Consider the following 22,098-nt stretch of genomic DNA (forward strand, 5'->3'; position numbering starts at 1 on the left):
CTCTCTCTCTCTCTCTCTCTCTCTCTCTCTCTCTCTCCTCTCTCCTCTCTCTCTCTCTCTCTCTCTCTCTCTCTCTCTCTCTCTCTCTCTCTCCCCTCCTCCCCTCCCCTCCCCTCCCTCCCCTATGTCCTATTCACCGATCCTCACTGCTCGCTCGGGCCGCGTAGAGTGAGGCTCTGCCGACTCGCTCTGACCGCCCGCCGGTGACGTCACGGCCCCTCCGGCAAGGTCAGGTCAGGCCACCGCTCGCTAGTGCCGGCCGGACTTGTCGGTCCGAAGCCATACTAGCTCCGGAACGCTACGGCAAAGACTGGTTAACCGGAATAGAGCCATATCGACCCAAACTCTTATTCCGACGGCGTTCCGTTTACACCGCCCAAATCTGGCGTGCCGGAGTCGCTAGGGCAAAACGGACTTGAGCCAAACCAATTGCTGGCTGGGAAACTTCCTTTAGTATTTTATGTTAGCTAATAGCTATCAATATTTGACAGGGCGCATAGCTGGATCATATGGGAAGAGGATGCTGCTTGCTGCTCTCCTACTCCCGTGGCAGACATAAAGGCGCGCAGCGTCACTCACGTAAAAATGGACGAGGTAAGACTGACTATGGTGCCTACATTTGTGTTGTTACCAGTTACTCAGTCCACCCAAATCTACTTGTATCTATGCTAATCAACACATCATAATTCAATCGTTTTTTCTGGTTTTTCTTTAGACATTGTTCTTTTTTTGGCTCACTACCTGATCCTACATTTTAAAATCACTCGCCGAATCACTGGTGATGGTTAAAAAATCAAGACAGCATTCATCCTCCTACCGCCATGCTTCCTTATGCGTTGCCATATCTTTTCTTTCCAGAAGTCCTCCCTTCATCTCCTGGTCAGCCGGCCGCGTGGATGAAACCCCTCCTCACACCACTGAGTATCATGTATACCACAAATATCCTGGACTTGACTTGACTATGACGACTCATGAGCTGCGACCGGCTACCCATGCGATGGACGGAGCTCCGCCGCCCGTCCTGACCCCGGACGCTAGAAGGTGGGATGCTCTCATCTGCGTGAGACTTCTGAGACTGCGACCGGAGCCCCGCCGCCCGTCCCGACCTCTGACGCTGGAAGGTGGGATGCTCTTCATCTGCGTGAGACTTCTGAGACTGCGACCGGAGGCCCGCCGCCCGTCCCGACCCCGACGCTAGAAGGTGGGATGCTCATCATCTGCGTGAGACTTCTGAGACTGCGGCCAGCCCCGCCGCCCGTCCCGACCTCTGACGCTGAAGTGGGATGCTCATCTGCGTGAGACTTCTGAGACTGCGGGAGCCCCACCGCCCGTCCCGACCTCTGACGCTGGAAGGATGCTCTTCATCTGCGTGAGACTTCTGAGACTGCGACCGGAGCCCCGCCGCCCGTCCCGACCCCGACGCTAGAAGGTGGGATGCTCTTCATCTGCGTGAGACTTCTGAGACTGCGACCGGAGCCCCGCCGCCCGTCCCGACCCCGGACGCTAGAAGATGGGATGCTCTTCATCTGCGTGAGACTTCTGAGACTGCGACCGGAGCCCCGCCGCCCGTCCCGACCCCGGACGCAGAAGGTGGGATGCTCTTCATCTGCGTGAGACTTCTGAGACTGCGACCGGAGGCCCGCCGCCCGTCCCGACCCCGGACGCTGGAAGGTGGGATGCTCTCATCTGCGTGAGACTTCTGAGACTGCGACCGGAGGCCCGCCGCCCGTCCCGACCCCGGACGCTAGAAGTGGATGCTCATCATCTGCGTGAGACTTCTGAGACTGCGACCGGAGGCCCGCCGCCCGTCCCGACCCCGGACGCTGGAAGGTGGGATGCTCTTCATCTGCGTGAGACTTCTGAGACTGCGACCGGAGCCCCGCCGCCCGTCCCGACCCCGGACGCTGGAAGGTGGGATGCTCTTCATCTGCGTGAGACTTCTGAGACTGCGACCGGAGGCCCGCCGCCCGTCCCGACCCCGGACGCTGAAGGTGGATGCTCTCATCTGCGTGAGACTTCTGAGACTGCGGCCAGCCCCCGCGCCCGTCCCGACCCACGCTAGAAGGTGGGATGCTCTCATCTGCGTGAGACTTCTGAGACTGCGACCGGAGCCCCGCCGCCCGTCCCGACCCCGGACGCTGGAAGGTGGGATGCTCTTCATCTGCGTGAGACTTCTGAGACTGCGACCGGAGCCCGCCGCCCGTCCCGACCCCGGACGCTAGAAGGTGGGATGCTCTTCATCTGCGTGAGACTTCTGAGACTGCGACCGAGCCCCGCCGCCCGTCCCGACCTCTGACGCTGGAAGGTGGGATGCTCTTCATCTGCGTGAGACTTCTGAGACTGCGACCGGAGCCCCCCGCCGCCCCCCGACCCCGGACGCTGGAAGGTGGGATGCTCTTCTGCGTGAGACTTCTGAGACTGCGACCGGAGCCCCCGCCCGTCCCGACCCCGACGCTAGAAGGTGGGATGCTCTTCATCTGCGTGAGACTTCTGAGACTGCGACCGGAGCCCCGCCGCCCGTCCCGACCCCGGACGCTGGAAGGTGGGATGCTCTTCATCTGCGTGAGACTTCTGAGACTGCGGCCAGCCCCGCCGCCCGTCCCGACCCCGGACGCTAGAAGGTGGGATGCTCTTCATCTGCGTGAGACTTCTGAGACTGCGACCGGAGCCCCGCCGCCCGTCCCGACCCCGGACGCTAAAGGTGGGATGCTCTTCATCTGCGTGAGACTTCTGAGACTGCGACCGGAGCCCCGCCGCCCGTCCCGACCCCGGACGCTAGAAGTGGGATGCTCTCATCTGCGTGAGACTTCTGAGACTGCGACCGGAGCCCCGCCGCCCGTCCCGACCCCGGACGCTGAAGGTGGGATGCTCTCATCTGCGTGAGACTTCTGAGACTGCGACCAGCCCGCCGCCCGTCCCGACCCGACGCTGGAAGGTGGGATGCTCATCATCTGCGTGAGACTTCTGAGACTGCGACCGAGCCCCGCCGCCCGTCCCGACCCCGACGCTGGAAGGTGGGATGCTCATCATCTGCGTGAGACTTCTGAGACTGCGGCCAGAGCCCCGCCGCCCGTCCCGACCTCTGACGCTGGAAGGTGGGATGCTCTTCATCTGCGTGAGACTTCTGAGACTGCGACCGGAGCCCCCGCCGCCCGTCCCGACCCCGGACGCTGGAAGGTGGGATGTTCTTCATCTGCGTGAGACTTCTGAGACTGCGACCGGAGGCCCGCCGCCCGTCCCGACCCCGGACGCTAGAAGGTGGGATGCTCTTCATCTGCGTGAGACTTCTGAGACTGCGACCGGAGCCCCGCCGCCCGTCCCGACCCCGGACGCTGGAAGGTGGGATGCTCTTTATCTGCGTGAGACTTCTGAGACTGCGACCGGAGGCCCGCCGCCCGTCCCGACCGCGGACGCTAGAAGGTGGGTGCTCATCTGCGTGAGACTTCTGAGACTGCGGCCAGAGCCCCGCCGCCCGTCCCGACCTCTGAAGCGGGAAGGCGGGCTGATGCCCGTCATCTGCGTGCGACTTCCGAGACTGCGGCTGGAGGCCTGCCGCCCGTCCCGACCCCGGACGCTAGAAGATGGGATGCTCTTCATCTGTGTACAACTACTGGGGCGACGGTTGGAGCCCCGTCTCGTGTTTCCCCACCTACCTCTGAGACGGGAGTTTGTGGGTCAGTAAAAACCTCTTATTCAACAGCACTGCCAACTGAACTGATCGACATGACGCCGTTCTCTGCAAGCGAGTACGACCTTATGTCACCCACCTGCTCTACTTCGAGGGCTTCAGTCCAGGATGCAGGGGACCATGGCACATGGACTTTTCCTGAGCACTTGATGTGCAATCAAACAGAGATCACGGCTCCCGAGAACCACCATTTGGAGGAGAACGAATACGGAGAACAGGGAGCTGAGTCTGATGTCAGCGACGGTGTTGAGGTGGCTCCGCCCCAGCACAGTTCTCAGTCGCGTACATCTCAGTCGGCGAGGAACGGCGCATCGTGCGGCGAAGTGCGGAAAAAAAATGTTTGCATATATTGCAAGCAAAAGAGAAATCTGATATGGCGCCATATCAAGACGGTCCACCGTGACGAGAAGGAAGTCAAGGATATACAGGAGTGTGATTCTGAGCAGGAACGAAAAATGAAAATCACCGTGATGATCAACAAAGGCAACATGGAGCACAACAAACTCGTCCTACAAAGGGTGAAGGTGACATGATCTTGGGAAGGAAGTCGGACCAGGCGTCCGTGGACGACTACGTGCCATGTCCTTACTGCTATCTTTTTGTGGTTAAAACCAACATGATGCAGCACATAAAACATCACTGTGTGGCTCGCAAAACAGAATGCCCAGACATTCCCACGGTGCTGGCAGAGAGCCGGACGCTCCTGAGTGACGGCCAAGAAAAATACTGGGTATCACAAGGACATATTGTCTCGTATGCACGACGATGCAGTTACGAAGACCATAAAGAACGATGAACTCCTGAAGAAGTGGGGTGCCAACTTGCACGCGAAACTTGGAAGGTCGGGTTTTGCGCAGATAAGCCAGCGCCTAAGGATGATGGGCGAAGTTGTCCAAGCAGCCGGAAAGAGCATGCAAGAGCTGATCAATGGCGAAGGATTTGATACGGTTGTAAGTGCCACCAAATCCGTCTGTGGGTTTGAGCAGGACAAGCTAAACGCCCACACGGGGCTGCCCACATACAAAACTCCTTCAAAGGCCATGCGGATTGGAGGCGAACTACGACAGCTGGCTGCTCTCAAGAAGGGCATTGCGCTGATCAAGAAAGAAGAAAGCGAAGTGAAAGATGCTGAGGCGTTCTTGTATCACGTGGACCAATTCTGGAATGTGAAGATCAGCAGCGTAGCGCTGAAGAACCGCGAGTCGAACAAGTATGACAAGAAAGACATGCTGCCCTTTACCAGCGATTTGAAGCTTTTCACCGAAAAAATGAAGGAACGAGTGAAAGAAATGACAGAAAAGGGAATACATGGCATGACAGACTATGCAAGGCTGAGCAAAGCGGTTCTCGCCCGTTTGCTAGTATTCAACAAACGCCGTCCTAAGGAGCTTAGCAGCATCCTGCTGCAATCATGGATCAACCGAGAGATGTACAAACAAGAGACGGTAGAAGAAGTGAACAAGTCAATGGGTGAAACAGAAAAGAAGTTGTTCAACGAGCTCGACGTCGTCATGTCCCGCGGCAAGTGCGGGAACAAGGTCCCCACCCTGATACCGAGCGACTGCGCGGCTCCGCTGCAGCTACTGGTAGACAACCGGGAGACGTACATTGACAAGGATAACAAGTATCTGTTCGCAAACCCTCTGGCGAGGACTACAGGACACTACAACGCAGGCGTGGTGCTTAAAGAGCAGTTGTCGGACATGGCACTAAACAGGGCAGATCTCTTCCATGCAACAAAACTACGGAAATATTGTGCTACAACGTCCCAGATTCTAGAGATGGGTGAATTCGATATGGAGGTGCTCACCCGGCACATGGGACATGACAAAGACGTGCATCGTGGTACTACAGACTGTCAGACGCTACTCACGAACTGACGCGTGCCTCCATCCTGATGATGAAGCTGGACGAAGGATGCCTCTCAAAATATAGCGGACGGAGCCTGGAGGAGATGCTCACTGAAGGTAACTAATCGTTTGTACATGTGCTAATCGTAACATCACCATTCGTCTGTCATTTTAGCAGACATTTCATGCAGTTAAAGCATTAATTTGCAATGTAGTGTTAAAGAGGCAATGCAATAACACCATGAAGAGAATCGTACAGAGCGAAGGCAATGTAAGACCGTTAAAGTTCACTGGTACTACTAGGTTATATGCAGACCCATGGTGCTGTACTTCAGATTAAGGACGAGCGCGGATAGCCAAAGCAGTCCGGGTACCACCGTAGCACATATGTTCCGTTCAGCGTTTTTTTTCAGAAATGCTTGCCCATTATGGCAGGCACTTATTTTGCATCACACATATTCTTAAATCTGACAGAGACGGTTTTTCAGAGGACTTCGACGAGCCAGGCTCTGAAAATGAGGGCGGTCCGGCTGATGATCGCCAAGAGGACGATGAAGGAGGTGAGGCGCATTCACTACATCTATAGTGTGTTCCATGTCAAGCTTGCGGCTGAAGTGCTCTGTTGAAGGCAGTGCGTGATTTCTGTGCATACATCTTACATTCTAAGACTCAAATTATTGAATGGAGTAGCGCGCTCAGCGAATTGCCTGGAACTGCCAAGGGGACTCCGACCGCAAGCTTGATATGGAACAGACTATAGTCCGGCCTGAAGTTTTATAGTGGGAGGGCAATTGCATAGGTGAGTTCATATGCATTTATTGAAGCACTGCGATCGATGCAGGATAATAAGCGTATCGCTCAATAACTGCATTGTCCATGCGAGAATGCCTTTACTCACGTCCGTCTGAGGAGGGAGGGAATCCGACCCATGGTGATTTTTTTTTTTGCAATAGCAGCTCGATGGCGGCGTGAAGCGCCGCCCGCCACCCAACCTCGTCTACCCTCGGCCTCGTTTGCAATTTTGCTAAATCTGTTACATATGAAATGTCATATGCAAAAAAAGTATTTAAGCAACACTCACTGCGTCTCCTTTGGTGAAATCTTGAGCTTAACGTATTGAGACAAAATATTTTGATAAAGCTCGATAGGGCTTGTTCTAAGTTATCGAATGCTATCTTAATTGTTCTAGCTTTTATGTTTTTTTTTCGAGACACGTAGCGTTTCGTGCTGAAAAGCGCCATTTTTATTTTTAATGCTGGCTTTTATCATGCAAACCCTCTAAATATTGATGTAGTTAGGGAGCGAGGACTCATGAGCCCCTTTCCCATGAAAATTTGCTGTTTTTAGTTCCATGGGAGCGAAACGTAAGTGGGGTCGTATCAAGCCCCCCCCCCCCCCTCAGTCGTTCTTGTTCGGGGTGGCAAAAAAAAAGCAGTAGACAGGTGCAGGTTTAGGGGACGTCGTGCTAACGAAACGACAAACTCAAAATCTTTAACAAGACATGAAGCGAAAAGATCTTTTTGGCCGGAGGAATCCAGAGCGTCGTAAGCCTCGTCGTAACTGCGACGTGTCGCAAGTTGTGTAGTAAGTCGTTTTTGGAGGGATCAATCGATGAGTAGCGTTACTTAAAGGGACTATCCCACCTTCTAAAATGTTATTAAAACCAGTTAAATTGTGCCCGACTTTATAGATTGGATGACCAGGAACACGGTTCTGGCATTTATTTTTCATTAAACATCTTAGACTTCCCATATTCCAAACACAAACTTTCAAATATGTGACGTCACAGCCCAAAATTACCTCCTTCCCCAGGCCACATTACTGTCATAAAGCAGATTCTTTTTACTTTGTAGGCACCACAACAAAGTTCAGACCAAGTTTTAAGCGATTTTTCAACGAACAAACCCATTTAAATCAGAACGACTAAACGAGGTGACGTCACACTAACGGTCGCTCCATGTTGAAGATAGGGCCTTGTACAAGGCCCATTTTCAAATGAAGGGAACGAATTTCTTCAACACCAGGAGGCCGCGGGGGTTGCAACCTAGATAGATATAGGTTTCTGAACCTCGCCGCAAACTTGGCTATCTCAACTCAAACCCCATGTTAAAGGTGGGATAGTCCCTTTAAGTAGTAAAGCCTGTCGCAAGTTGCCTGATTTGCGACACAACTTACGAATTTGAAATAGCAGTCGTAAGTTGTGTCGTAAGCTAACCTTGCTTTGAGGAAGAGGTCACAGGTCACAGGTCATTCGGGCCATGGTCACGAAATTTACATGGTTAGTGTAAAATTGTTTGAACTTGAGTTAAAATTTGGTTACAATCCGTTGACGCTAACGCGAGTTATAGAGCTTGAACCGACGGGTCATCTGTGAGGCCTCAATCCGTGCCAGCGAGTGTTAAAAATGGTGCATAATATGTTATATTCAAATTCATTGGGGTATTCAGGGATACAAAGCAGCCTTATATCATTCCAGCAACTACTGGCGAGTCCAGAAAGGCGATCTTGGACGTTGCGAGGGGCATCCCCCAAAAGATTCTCCCAATTCCAAAAACGACGTGTCTCAGATGGCCCCCATGACTCCAATTTAGCTCTGTGATGACCCCAGTTGACCTCTGTGATCTGCCGTGTCTCAGATGACCTCCGTGACCTCCCATTGAGCTCTCTCATTACTCCGAGCTGACCTCTGTGACCTGACGTGTCTCAGATGACTTCCGAGTTTTGTGATGACCCCAAGTTGACCTCTGTGACCTGACGAGTCCTATATGACCTCCAATTGAGCTCTCTCATGACTCCGAGCTGACCTCTGTGACCTGACGTGTCCCAATTGAGCTCTGTGATGAGCCCAAGCTGACCTCTGTGACCAGACGTGTCCCAGATGATCTCAAATTGAGCTCTGTGATGACCCCAAGTTGACCTCTCTGACCTGACGTGTCCCAGATGACCTCTATGACCTCTAAGTGACCTCTGATAACCCCAAGCTGACTTCTGTGACCTGACGTGTCCCAGCTGATCTCAAATTGAGGTCTCTGATGACCCCAAGTTGACCTCTGTGACCTGAAGTGTCCCCAGATGGCCTACAATTGAGCCCTGTGGTGACCTCAAGTTGACCTCTGTGACCTGACGTGTCTCATGACCCCCATGACCTCCAATAGAGCTCTGTGATAACCCCCAAGTTGACCTCTGTGACCTGACGTATCTCAGATGACCCATATGACCTCCAATTGAGCTCTGTGATGACCCCAAGTTGACCTCTGTGACTTGACGTGTCCCAGATGACCTCCGTGACCTCCAATTGAGCTCTTTGATGACCCCAAGCTGACTCTTGTGACCTGACGTGTCCCAGTTGACCTCCAATTGAGCTCTGTGATGACCCAAAGTTAACCTCTGTGACCTGACGTGTCCCCAAGTTGACTTCTGTGACCTGACGTGTCCCAGATGACCTCTGTAACCTCCAATTGTGACCTCCAACTTCAACTCTCTTACCTCTCTGTGACTTCAAACTCTCTGAACTCATTTCTTCTAAAGCATAGCTTCTAGATGCTCTTTAGCCACGAATCTCCTGTGATCGACCCCAAATTTTATGGCAAATTATGTGAGCGTTAGCGATCACAAGTCACCCAGTTGAGACAAAGCTTCAGAATCAGAGAACATGCTTGACCTGGCTGTCTCATAAGCTCTCAAACCAGAAAGGCGAATGTTCCGTTATGCGTGATAGAGTTTTCGACCTTACTGACGTTTACTACGGGATCAGCTGATCGTGTCCTTTTAACCCGCGCACCGACGGGGGTCTGCGCCAACTTAGTACCGACGGGGGGGGGGGCGGATGACCGCCCCCCCCCTGAGATCTCGAGAACGAAGCAAGATAGCGACAAGCGGTAAACGGCATCGGATACGCACGGTCAAGATCTACAATTTTTACTAAGGTCATTTTCAGGTCAGGTCAAAGATGACGTCACAGGGGTCGAAAAAGTCAAAATGGCGGCGCTAAATATGGAGATAGTTTTTCTCGAATAACTTTCGAATTAGTCGAGATAGGAACAAACTAAGGGCCTCATCGTGATCCTCTCGTCAATCCGCATCGAATGATATATATGTTGACCTCGAAAGGTCAAGGTCAAAGGTTGACCTCAGGTCACGTGACCTCGAGGTCATCATGTATATCATTCGATGCGTCTTGACGAGCTGAACACAATGAGACCATCCACGCGTCTGTATCTTGTTCCTGTACGGAGTTATTGGCCAAAAACCTTTGGTGACCTTTGATGACGTCACATGACCTCACAGCTGCCCAACAGCAAAACAGACCTCAAGGTAGTGAAGGTTGATCGTATATGAAGTCATGTATGGTATATGGGGCCATTCCGACCCGTTTTAGTGGTAAAAACAGGGAGTTGATTTTTCCCCCATTGACTTATAATGGGGAGGTCGCGAAATTGACCTGACCTTAGGTCACCGATATCAAAATTCCGAGATATACAAATTGTAGCTACTAATGACCTAATAACATCCTGCGACTTTCAAAGGCCTCCGACATCTACTGTAGCTCTGGCACGGTGACAAAGTTGCAAAAAAGTGACTTGAGGTTGGGTCATTCAAAGTGACCTGGTGACCTGACCTTGAAAGGTAGGAGGTTCAAACTTGCACACCATGTGTAAAATTGATAAGGGAATAGTCATACCAAATTTCGCGGCGCTACGCGCCACGGTTTTCCCGCTATTCGCGAAAAACCTCAGGGGGGCGGATATCCGCCCCCCCCCGTCGGTGCGCGGGTTAAATTCTCGAGTAAAGCGGGTATTTAAGCCTCGTCGTAGCTACGTTCTGTCGTATCCTCCGACAAACCCTCTTTCCTCAACATCCCTCCTTTTTCGCTACGACACAACTTGCGACGGGACATGTGTCGTAACTTGCGACGTGTCGTAGATGGACTTGCGACGCCCCGGCCAAATTTATGTTCTCATGCATAACCATGTAATGTTAACAGAATTACATGGTTAAGTGGTTCTATTCCTAATGTTAACTATATTTTTAATGTCCACAGGCCATGAACAGCGGAAGAAGGACCGCAAAAAAAGTAAGTGAAAGGTTTGGCGCCTTACATCGCCTGCATCAGCTTTACGTGTTGCATTATTTTCATAAACGTATTGAAATTTCCTGCATTAAATACCCTCTTTGTTAAATTTGTATACCTTTTTATATGCAAAGAAACAATAAAGTTGATGGTTTGCCCCTCCCGATTTTTTACTCGATAGTAGAGGCACCTATGTATCTTGCGGCAATGGCTAACAAACAAAGAAACGGCAGACAAGGAAGCATGAAGCACCAAGTCCAACACATTCTGCCGTCCAAAGTCAAAACCCCACATGTCAATTTTGGGTCATTTTTCGTTTTTTACACCATTGTGACCAGCTTGCAAAGCTCTATTTCATGCCATGAGGATTTTTTTCAAAAACCAAAAAAAGCTTTTTGGGAGAGGAAAAACAAATTTTGGAATTCACACGTCTTTGAAAAGCACGGAAGTGACACAGTCAAAACCCACTACGTCGGCGAAAACCCCACGTCATGGCTAACCTATGTGCCAGTGACAAAATCCACGTCGGTAAACCCATAGTTCTTGCAGATTATGAAATGCTTGCAACGTCAAAACCCAATACGTCGCTACACTACACAAGGACGACGTGAGGGCTTTTGACATGTGGTTATATGCTGTCTGCATTGAGTTTATCCTGTTCGGTCGCGAGGACGTATGGGTTTTTGCCGTCTTTGAAGCATCTTTAAAGCCGTATCAATGGACATCAGTATCAAATGGACGATTTGAGATACGGAGAGTGGCACGACATGCCTATAGCAAGTCTCACGGTGTTGCCGAATTCCGAAATGACAGCAGGGGACGAGTTTTGCTGAAGTGGAAAGGATGACGTCACTCAGTTGCTGGAGAGCTGAGGGCTGTTCACGGGCCCTGTGTGCGGTCGGACCGCACACAGCCTCCAAGCTCCGCCCACTGCGTCCCTACGTCAGCCTTCCGTCACCGCACACAGCGACCGCTGTGGCCGGTCGGGACTGGCCACAGCGGATCGTTCACCGCACGCAGCCGTGACGTCAGAGCCGCCTACCCATCCCCTACCCCCACGCCTGCTGGACGCACCGCACACACCGCACGCAGCAGTGTGCGGTGCCCGTGAACACCCCTCAGGGTCCTTTACAGCTGCCTCTCGAACCTTCTTCTCCGTTAGCGGTGATAGGTGTTCGCCCCTGACGCAGATGACGACCTTTTCCTCATCGGCTTCTTACGGGCCCTGTAGTGGACAGCCGCTGGCGTGACAGTGCGTCAGCGACAGTGATCCTGCTGGCAGGGCGCTCGTCACTTCGTAGACGTACGGTAGCATTCGAGCCTACCACCTAGCAACAGGTGCTCCCGCCCAGTCTGAGATTAGGCGAGGAGCGTGTTCATCACGGACTGGCCAGTCCGGAGTGTTAAACGTCGCCCTCAGAGGTAGACGTTCCACCGCTCCATTGCTTGCACGGCACTGAGGGCCTCACGGTCGGACAAAGAGCACCGCTCGTCAGGACAAAGCACTGAGCCGTCAGGACAGCTGTGACATGATGGCACCAGCACCCAGCAGTGCTATCAAATGAATGATTCGGATGCGCGTGGCCGTGACGTCACCACTGTCGGTAGGTCTCGGTTTAAGGGCGTCAGAACCGGGCTGCTCGGTACCATTTTTGATGGTCTGGAACCTTGACTCTTCCCCCATCCACTCTAACAGCACTCCTTCCGTAGAATCACAGCAAGTTGTCGGATGTAAGCGCAGACTGGGATGGAGCGATTCGACCAGCAAGTCAGCGAGAGGAAACTTCTGAGCTCCCTAACAAGTTGTGAAGGAGATTCTGGCAAGCAGAGTCTGTCGAGACCAGGCCGGAGGTGATTTGCAGAAATCGTATCAACTCACCGTGCGAGATGAACGCTGATGTTCCTGCTCTCCGGATGGGGTTCCAGTTGCTCACATGCCGACCGGAGATCGATGTTGCTGTAGACTCTGCCATGAAGTCGAGCCTGGTACTCTTCGATTGTCGAAAGAGGATATATCTCAGCCACAATATGTGAGTTGGGCCACCTGATGTCAACGCTGCCCGTTGAATTTGCGAGAGAAGACCTGCGGGTTCACCCATGAGGACGCTTCAATCTTCTCCACGATGTCTTCCGCTCCTCCTGCACCTCATCTCGAACAGAGAGCAAAAGACGGCGCAGCTTGTAGTCCGTGGGCTTAGGGACGAGGATGGGACATTTGGGACGAGGATGCTGTAATGCTGGTAGCCATTGATGGTCGGGAGAATCGCATCCCCCTCCTCTTGTATGGTGAAGACCTCACCTGATGTTGGGAAATGGTGACACCCAGCTTTGCATCAGACCCAGGCCTGTGATGGCTTCCGCAGCGGCCATGTATCCACCAGGAAGAGGCTGGCATCCACCGACTGGTACCGGGCTGTGGCACGCAGACGTCGCAGAGTATTTACCTGTCACGCTGAAATGCATTCTCCCGAACCTGAGGAGGTTGGATGTGGATGGCTCGTAAGTGCATCCCTAGAGACGGCAGACGTACTCTGCACTAAAGTCTCAAGGTCGAGCAGGTTTCACCAGCATCCACCGTAAGTGTCATCGCTTGCCTACGCCTCTCTGCCTCCAGGATGACAGGGCCGGTCACCTTACTTACTGCAGGTGTTTACCTTGCACTGCAACACATGAAACGCCATGGTGGCCTTCTTCACTCGTGTTAACTTCCTCTTTCCGACTGCAGCATAGTGACTTCCTTCCACAGACGCGTCAGGTCACTCGTCTGGCAGGACACTGAGGGGCCCTGGCTGTTGGCATGGTCAGCGAGCCCCTAGCTCCCGCATGGCCTTCTACAGATGCTGGGTGTTCTGTCAACCGCGGCTGTCGGCTGATATTAGCCACTGCGTTGTGTTCATGACGAGCCATCAGACGACTGGAGGATTGAACGCTCGTAGGCTTCACACAAATCGAGCACCTTCTCCAGGGTGAGGGCACCGTCTTGCAGGAACTTCGCTAGATGATGATGCAGGATCTGTTCCACCACGAGGTATCTGATCGTCTTATCTTCAATCGTCCTGAAGTTGTTGCTCTTGTTCTCCGCGGGTCGGCTCATGGCCGGCCGTAGCCCAACGGCTCTCGGTGACTGAGGTAGCCGCGGCTGAAGGCCGCCACGACACCGCCGTCCCAAAGCTGCGTAGGGTCCGATCATATGTTTCCGAGTAGTTGGAGCCTCGCTCCGGCCAAGCATGGGCACCCGAGCAACACGCGCTCCGGTGTGTCCGGACCCTCGCGGCACACCAGGCAGCGCGCCACTGCACTGGGCAGGCCAGGTCGCTGCACTGTGGACACTCGCGCTCGGGGTGGCGTCCGATCCTGCGCAGATAACTCTACGAGTGGCTCCAGTGTCCCGCCCGCAGCTGGTGGACGTTAACCGCCTCGTCCCGAGACACCAGAAGCACCGGCATCGGCATCCGGTCTCCCATAATGTTTTTTGAAGATGCTGTCTGTCCAGCTGCGATGCCATGCCTTGGTGGCGGAGCGGCCAAGGCTGACAGCCTTCACGAAATTAATTCGTATATGATTGTCCAATTCAATTGTCCAATTCAAACAATCAGCCTTTACGAAGCAGCGGACGTCCATCGGGACGGCGGCTTGCGACATGCTGGAGGCCACTTTAGCCAGCACGTCCACCCTTTCGTTGCCGGGTATTCCGCAGTGTGCCGGGATCCACTGTATGAGGACTCGGAGTCAGGAGCAGTCGCCATACGGCGGCACCGAGTGCCGTCGGTCGTCTGACTCCCAGCACCACTCGCCAGCGTGGCGAGCGCCGCCTGCGAGTCTGAGCAGACGATGACTGGGCTCTCCGCCGGGCCGCCTTCCAGCTGTAGCAGCATCTCCAGAGCCCCGCGGATCGTCACCAGCTTAGCGCGGGTACTGCTGCATATCTTGACTGCGGGGGCTCGGAGCTCGTGTTCCTCGCCCGAGGGGAGGATTATCAACGCTTCACTCCCTCTGGCTGAGACACCTCCCTCCGCCGAGCCGTCGCTCCATACCTACACGGCGTCGTCTGGAAGGGTGGCCAGATGTTCCTCCGTTTCCGAGCGCCGGACGTCGGCTGGTGCTGTGCGGCTGATGTGGCTGCCGATGTCTAATTTATCGTCCTGAAGTAACATATATTGGCTAGTGCTCGCAAAGCGGACACATATTCTGTAGTAGTCTCACCAGGCTGTTGGCCTCTCCGACGGAAGATGAGATGCTCTACCGCAACACTGTTTGGACGCTCTAGGTAGGCCCGTTTACCCGGTTGATGCCCGCTAAGCAGTGCTGAACTAAACAACCATGTCTGCTATTTATCACTAAATCACCCGGAGCAGACGAAAGTATATCATGCGGGTATAACAGATGTAAAGTCGGTATCACACCGGGCGTCAGTGTTTCCGAATAAGTATGTAATTAGAAAGTTAACTCTTTGAAACAAAGGTGATGGCCTGAGGTTAAATATTTTGTGCTGTGAGAAAATCATTTAAAGCAACCAGTAATTGGTTGTGTTTTACCTTTTTGTCTATCAGGAAGTTCGTCAACGGTGTCACAATAGAATAATTTTCACCTTTGACAACGTGTATAACTGTAGGGCGGCCCATTACCTGACTAGAAAGGTTGTGAATGCACCCTTGTCCTTCCATCGATGTATTGTGATTGGAAGAGCGTCACGGCGCTGGTAAAAAACTTGCCTCAGGCTAGTCAAGGCGTATAACAGGGTTAACATTTCTTTATTTTTTCAGAGCGATATGTAAAGTGGTCTGTGCCCGAAGTGCAGAGACTGCGGGCGATACTGAAAGCCCGCGGTGGGCGGGTACCCAGTATGGATGACCTCAGAGACCTGTACAAGAGGGAGCCGTTCAACGGCCATAATCTGAATGACATAAGATGCAAGATGTACAAACTTAAACAGAAGGCAGTAAGTATTGACAATGTATTGATGCACTTCTTTGTACTTGGCGCGTATGTTTGTTGCGATGCGCTATATTCGGTTGCTTATTTTAGGCGTGCAAGGGATGATTCCTCCTTGATACTAACTGAGTCAATCGTCAGTTAGTTCTTCAATGTTCATTGTCATAACTATGTAAGTGTGGATAAGGTGACCTATTTTTGAGTTCATAGAACTGGAGCCAGCAGAGCTCCAACCGCATTTTTTTACTTCAATAAGCCAAATTCCAGCGGTATTAACCCTCGCCGGACCTATTGGTTTTCTACATACGCGCCGGCCGAGGGGGGTACGACCCCCTCGCCGTTTCGCCCCTGGTGGAGCTAGCGCGTCGCTGAAAAAACGCTTTTGAAAACCGTAATAGGCTCAATATTGTATTTCCTTCACATAGCTCCATGACTCCGTCCGATTTCACGGCGTAACTAACATCAGTTCGGTGGTCCCTGCCCTCAGGAGTGAGCTGCTGGAGCGGCCGGGCCGGGCTGTTCTGGGTTGGGTCCGGACGGGACTTGGGGACCGGCGCCGCCCGCGGCGTCAAATACATGTGTCTGCCCGCGCCCCGATGCCGCCCGCGGCGACAATACATGTGTCTGCCCGCGCCCCGATGCCGCCCGCGGCGACAATACATGTGCCTGCCCGCGCCCCGATGCCGCCCGCGACGTCAGCAGTGCTCTCTGTGGCAGCCAGTGAACAGCCGCCACATGGCCTATGTCAGGATCGCTCGAGGCGCTGCAGTAGGTCCTGCTGGCCGTGTCCGGTGTTTGGTTGTCAAGCTCTGAAGCACCGTTTTTGTTGAGTTTGGTTATCAAGCTCAGAAGTCAGAGGCACCGTTTTTGCTGCGTGATACCGATGGCACGGACGCATGTACCATGTTCGGTTGTGTCTCGTGTGCCTGGTGTAAGTCTAGTGATTGTGTTGATCCGATCGAGTCTGTGCTAGGGTCCAGTGGCAGCGCCCGATGCCGTCGGTCCATGTGTGGTCGGCAAAGGGTGGCCAGCGGCCTAGCGTACGTCGGAGTCGTGAGCGTCAAGATGGCGTGTGAAGTGTGTATGGGTTGTTGTGTATCTCGATAACGTGTTTCCTCATAATGGTTTCGATGCTGTAAGTTCTCGTAAGTCCGTTGTCATCAGTTGTTCTCTGGTGTCCGTCCTTCCCTGTTCGGCACTGGCAGCGGTGCCCGGTGATAGGGCTGAATCGGGCCGGGGGCTGGGCTGTGCTGGGTTGGGTCCGGATGGGACTCGCGGCCCGGAGCCGCCCGCGGCGTCAGTAAGTACATACATTGAGTTTTACATTGAGACAGAAGCACCGTTTTTGTTGAGTGACACCGATGGCACGGACTTGAGTACCATGATCCGTTGTGTGTTGTGTGCCTGGTGTAAGATTGTGTTGATCCGATCGAGTCTGTGCTAGGGTCCAGTGGCAGCGCCCGATGCCGTCGGTCCATGTGTGGTCGGCAAAGGGTGGCCAGTCCGGCAGCTGCATTTTTGTGTCCTTATTGAAATACACTGTCAGTCGTCAGAAAATGAACCTTTTTGCACCGTAGCGGCATGCTGCCGTTGGCGTGACGCTGCACATGTCCACACGGAGCCCGTCGGTGGGCGAGCTGCAGGCGGGGCTGGCGCTGACGGGCGGCGCCAGCCCGCGGCTCGACGGCGCGCTGGCCGACCGGCTCGGCTCCTGCCGGACGCCGCTGGTGGCCTCTCAACTGCTCTGCGCCGTTGCATACCCGTTATTGTCCATTATGTTTTACCGTTCGTGTCTGATTCTGGTCTCCATGGTTGATCCTATGTCGTTCGTGCCAGGTTATGGTAACGTTCTTTCCTGATGTACATACCATCGCGCCATATTCTGGAACCGTTCGTGCCTGGTGACGGTACGCTCTCCAGTCCAAAATGGTGCCGTTTGTACCAGGTTCTGGTGCCGGGTCTCATAACTGTTCGTGTTAGATTACGGTAGTTACTAGTTATGCTTGACTGTTCTGTAGTTCGAGCCTGAATTGCCTCACCATTTGTACCAGCTTATGGTGCTGAGCCTGACGCTGATGCCGTTCGTTCCAGCATTGGATCCCGTTCGTGATATACAGTTGCGCCAAATTCTGGTCCTGCTCGTGCCCGATTTTGGCCACATCCGTGCCAACGATTATCTCAGTTGGACTTTATCGTCATATTGCCTTCATTATTGACCGCAGAAATGGTCCATTGAACTTCGGCACCTTACAAACATTTTATTTGTATGTGCTTGGATTTAATTTATGTGATTTGATTGATTTTATTTATCTTGGATTGAAGCACGCTTTACTCCACTTCGAATGGCGTATCGCCTCTCTCGTTACACATGGGCTCGCGTCGTTTTTTTTCAGCGTGACATTGACCTTGACCTTTGATTTTGAGCACATTTTCGAAATCCTCAGGTTCTCTTCTTTCGTTTGACACCCAATTTTTCCGGTTTGATGCTGCCTGCGGCCTGCCGTCCTCTAGAAGGCTTACTTTGAGATCACTACACATGTGCCGGTTTTTGCCTTTGACCTTGACCTCTGACCTTGAAAATTGACCTGAGGTCAAAATTTTAGGTGCTTTAGAATCGTCTCGTAAGGACCTTTCGTTTGGTATCGCTTCTGTTACCGTAGCTCCCTTATTTACGGAGTTAGACAGGGGGGGGGGGGCGAAAAACGCCCCCCGGGCTGCGGTGGTTGGGATTACCCCCCGGGCCCGGCCGGGTTAAGGTGTAGACCTCGAGTCAAGGTCAGGTCATGGAGCCCCTCAGGCCTCAAGTCACGAAGTTGATCAAAGGATATCATATTGCATAGCATTCGATTCTGCAGGTCTTCCCGAGTCCAATGGTGTCTTTCCCGACTCTCTACTTAAATTTGATCGGGAGTTATTGACGAAAAACTCTTATGACCCTAGTGACGTCGTAAATGACGTCACGCAAGGTCAACAATGCAATAGTGAAGCATCGGACCTTGCAAGGAGTGCATGAAATCACGATTCCATGCAGGGACGTACCCAACGGGGGGCGTCCGCCCCCCCCCCCTTGGGTTTTTTAGGAGGCCCCAGATGGAATCAGGGCCCCGTGGGCCGAAGGTCCACGTTGGTTAAAATCACGTCGGAGGCGAACGAAATTCACGGGAATCCCCCCCCCCCCAAAAAAAAACACGTCAGGACAATCAGGGCCCTCTGACCAGCCTGACAAGTGACAGCTAGGGTCCTTCTTACTTCCTGGGGCCTCCTGTGAATAACCGTTAGTGTCTGTGTCTGACCGCTAGGGCCCCTCTGACTCCTCAGTAGAGAGGAGGCCTCTGAAGGTAGGAGGCCCTCTGTAAAGAGGAGACCCTCTGTAGAAAGGAGGCCCCCTGTAGAGAGGAGGCCCCTTTAGAGAGGAGACCCTCTGTAGAAAGGAGCCCACCCGGGATTCCTCCGCCCCCATCCCTTGGCAAAATTCTAGGTATGCGCCTGATTCCATGTGCTTGGGATAGTTTTAGATCATTCCCGGCGCCAAAATAGCAGTTTTCATATTTACCCATTGACTTAATAATGGTGAGGTCACGTAACCGACCTAACCACGTGTGACCTTTAGGAAAAGATCAGAGATATATACAAGTTGTGAGACCTCTGAAGGTCTCACAGATAAAACTTACATCTTCGTAAGTTTCATCTCCCTGTGAAAGTTCCTCTAGCACTGAGGGCGTTGCGAAGTTGCGACATCTGAGGACCGTGCATAGGTTCACTTATGTTATAGGTCACGTCACTGACCTGACCTGAGCTGAAAATACGGCTGATCTCACAAGATCCGGCTTGAGTCAAAGGTCAGGTATGCCAAGTTTCAGCTCTCCATCGCGGGCGTGTTCCGAGCTATTGCCAAAAAAAAAGTATGGGGGCGGCACCCGCCCCCCCCCCCCCCCTTGGCCGGCGAGTGCTCGACTTCGACTATTAATTGATGGGAACATATGCCACAATATGCGAATAAACGTAAGATAAGCACCGAATCTGTCCATCGTGCACCTGATAGGTACACCTCAAGAATTATTGCATGTCCGTCCCTCCAGCATCTCAACCTCCGTGCCTCACCGGCGAGCGACGCAGCGATTCAATCCATGAAGGAACATATCCGAATTTTTTCTTCCTAGATAGGCAAAACCTTTCATTAAAAGATGCACAAGTTTATTGCAACATCCTAGATGATGCAATAAATCGAGGCAAAAATGTTGCGATAAACATGTTGCGATAAATTGAAATTTGTTCATCTTGTGTTACGATAAACGCGAGAAACTAGTATGTATGTTAATGTAGATTAAAAAAAGGAGGGGTCCCAGGACTGTCCCCTGGGGGACGCCACTGAGAACTTCTCTGGCACGACTATGGTGACCATCAATACAAACGCTCATCGATCGGTTAGATAGGAACGAGAAAATGACCTGCAAGGTACTGCCCTGGACACCTAAGCACTCAAGCTTGGAGAGGAGGAGACTGTGTACTAACTACAACATCGAAAGCTTTACTAAAATCAAATAAGATTACGTCTACAACACGCCCTTCATCTACATGCTTAGAAACGCTGCCATAGACTAGTAGAAGCTGGTCAGAAGTGGATCTCATGGCTCGAAAACCAAACTGATGCGGAGAGAGGATCATGTGGGATTCAAGGTAATCAGTTAGGTGTTGGCAGAGGAGTCGCTCAAAGGTCTTGCAGCAAACGGAGGTGAGGCTAATCGGGCGGTAGTTTAGAGGATCGTACCTTACGCCCTTCTTAAATATAGGGATAACCATGGATGCCTTCCAGTCACTGGGTAGCTGACCTTCGTGGATGGCACGAGAGAATATCAAATGAAGGGGATACGCTAGTTGCGGAGCACAACTCTTCAGCAGTAATGGGTTGATATCATCAGGTCCCATAGCAGAATTACCATCAAGTGATTTCAGTACCTTGAGAACATGCTCCACTGGGAAAGTGATATTATCAATGATTCCCTCAAAATGTTGATGCGGAGAAGGGTTCCTCGGACAGTCTTTGGTAAAAACAGACGAGAATGAGGAGGCAAACGCCTCAACCATTTCTTCGGGAGAATCGGTAAGGCGACCAGAGCTGAGCAAAATAGGACCGACCGCAGGAGGTCCGACCTTTTTATTCCGGATGTACGAATGGAGGAGCTTTGGGTTATCCTTGGAAGTCAACATAAGATTTTCCTCATATGCAGCTTGGCATGAGGCCGTGAAACTTCTAAACTGGCTGGACCTGTTGACCTGTTGCTTTTAGCAGCTTTTCGCATTCATGCGCAGTTGCTAGCTCCATTGACTTTCGACGCTTTGTTCGCTCGCTCAGGTCTGAGGACGGTGCACTTTGAACGGGTGTGGTATCCTCGCTTTCGTCACACAATCTCTCAGTGTATCTCAGGAATTCCACTTCGACGGATAGCTTTACGTTTAGCTACTGCTCGTTCCTCGAACGAAACCGATCCTCCCTACGGCCGCATTGCACTCACTTTGATGATAGACTGGAGAGGACGCGTGCGATGTTTAAAAAAAAAAAAATCGCGCCCGGCTTTGGATAGCACCCGAGCCCCAACTACGCACTGCACCGCATTTCGAATCGTCTCGGGAGAGGTGGCATTCATCAACTACAATCCCTCACCAGATTGTAGAGCCCCCACCTGTCAATATCTGCACGTCACACACCTCGATCGGTTCGGCCATCGTAAACACACTCACACTCAGGGAACACGCACACCCAGCCCGCTCACCAGGGTTTCGGAGTCGTGGTAGTGCTCTTCCAACTCCGACTCCGGGCTCCCGACCGACTCAGACTCCGACTCCGACTCCGACTCCGGGTCTGATACAAAGGGCAATGGTGGCTGCCAAAACTCCGCGTGATATGACGCGCCATGTTAGGTCTACAGGGTGTTCGGAAAGTCCTGGCGCTTTTCAACATTTTTAAAATAAATGCCTTTGGTCCATAGATGCTCAACAATAGAACAAAACAATGACCAGGAACACCAAGCCACATGCTTCTGCTATGTGCCCATTCATTGTAACCACCGTCTGTGCCGACGACGGCCTCGACGCAAGGGCGGAAACGCCTGCGGGTTTTGACGATGCAGGACATTTCCTGCCCTCCCATGCTGTCATGATGCGAGTCTTCAGCGACTCCAGGCTGGGATGAGAGGTGGCCTAGAGCTTATTCTGCAAAACGCGTAGCATGCCTTAGTCGAGCGGGTTAAGGCTGGGATAATAAGGTGGCCTAATCTCATTTCACCACGGTGATCTGGTCCGCCGAGCTCCTCTGTCAGTTTAGTTTGGACGGCAGCAGCGTTGTTGGAGGGCGCTCCGTGCTGTTGAAGTGCGAAATGACCCTTAGGGCAAGTCGCCTTAATTGTCGTGTCCAGGAACCCCTCGTGGACCAACCAGCCTGTCTGACATTTATTTGAGCTTGACGAAGATGATGGAACATTTGTGTCCATCAAACCCCAGATTTTCTTCGATCGCCGCTGAAATGCTGCTTCAGTCTCAGCAGCTTTGGCATACCGTGG

The 22,098-nt window shown here is 52.6% G+C and overlaps 1 protein-coding gene across 4 annotated transcripts; it reads left to right on the forward strand.

Moving 5' to 3' along the window:
* Nucleotides 1-494: 494 nt before the first annotated feature.
* On the forward strand, nucleotides 495-17,098 carry LOC122388685. Of its 4 annotated transcripts, none has more exons than XM_043379985.1 (5): nucleotides 495-594; nucleotides 6,027-6,098; nucleotides 10,580-10,612; nucleotides 15,373-15,548; nucleotides 16,029-17,098. In XM_043379985.1, the coding sequence occupies exons 1-5, from the start codon at nucleotides 510-512 to the stop codon at nucleotides 16,032-16,034; spliced, it is 372 nt and encodes a 123-aa protein (XP_043235920.1). In that variant the 5' UTR covers nucleotides 495-509; the 3' UTR covers nucleotides 16,035-17,098. The 4 variants fall into 4 exon arrangements, 2 of the variants coding, with proteins under 2 accessions (XP_043235920.1, XP_043235921.1); XR_006257849.1 differs by lacking the exon at nucleotides 495-594 and adding an exon at nucleotides 3,437-5,655 and having other exon boundaries at nucleotides 16,008-17,098; XR_006257848.1 differs by lacking the exon at nucleotides 495-594 and adding an exon at nucleotides 3,437-5,655.
* Nucleotides 17,099-22,098: the final 5,000 nt, after the last annotated feature.

Source organism: Amphibalanus amphitrite, unplaced genomic scaffold (assembly GCF_019059575.1).
Source record: "Amphibalanus amphitrite isolate SeventyFive unplaced genomic scaffold, NRLGWU_Aamphi_draft 000331F_arrow, whole genome shotgun sequence".
NCBI lineage: Eukaryota > Metazoa > Arthropoda > Thecostraca > Balanomorpha > Balanidae > Amphibalanus > Amphibalanus amphitrite.

Excerpts from the sequence above, each read along its gene's own strand:
- LOC122388685 (XM_043379985.1), top strand. The coding sequence starts at position 510 with ATGGGAAGAGGATGCTGCTTGCTGCTCTCCTACTCCCGTGGCAGACAT. Across the intron at positions 595-6,026 it reads CTCACGTAAAAATGGACGAG|AGGACTTCGACGAGCCAGGC; the intron begins GTAAGACTGACT and ends ACGGTTTTTCAG. Across the intron at positions 10,613-15,372 it reads GAAGAAGGACCGCAAAAAAA|AGCGATATGTAAAGTGGTCT; the intron begins GTAAGTGAAAGG and ends TTATTTTTTCAG.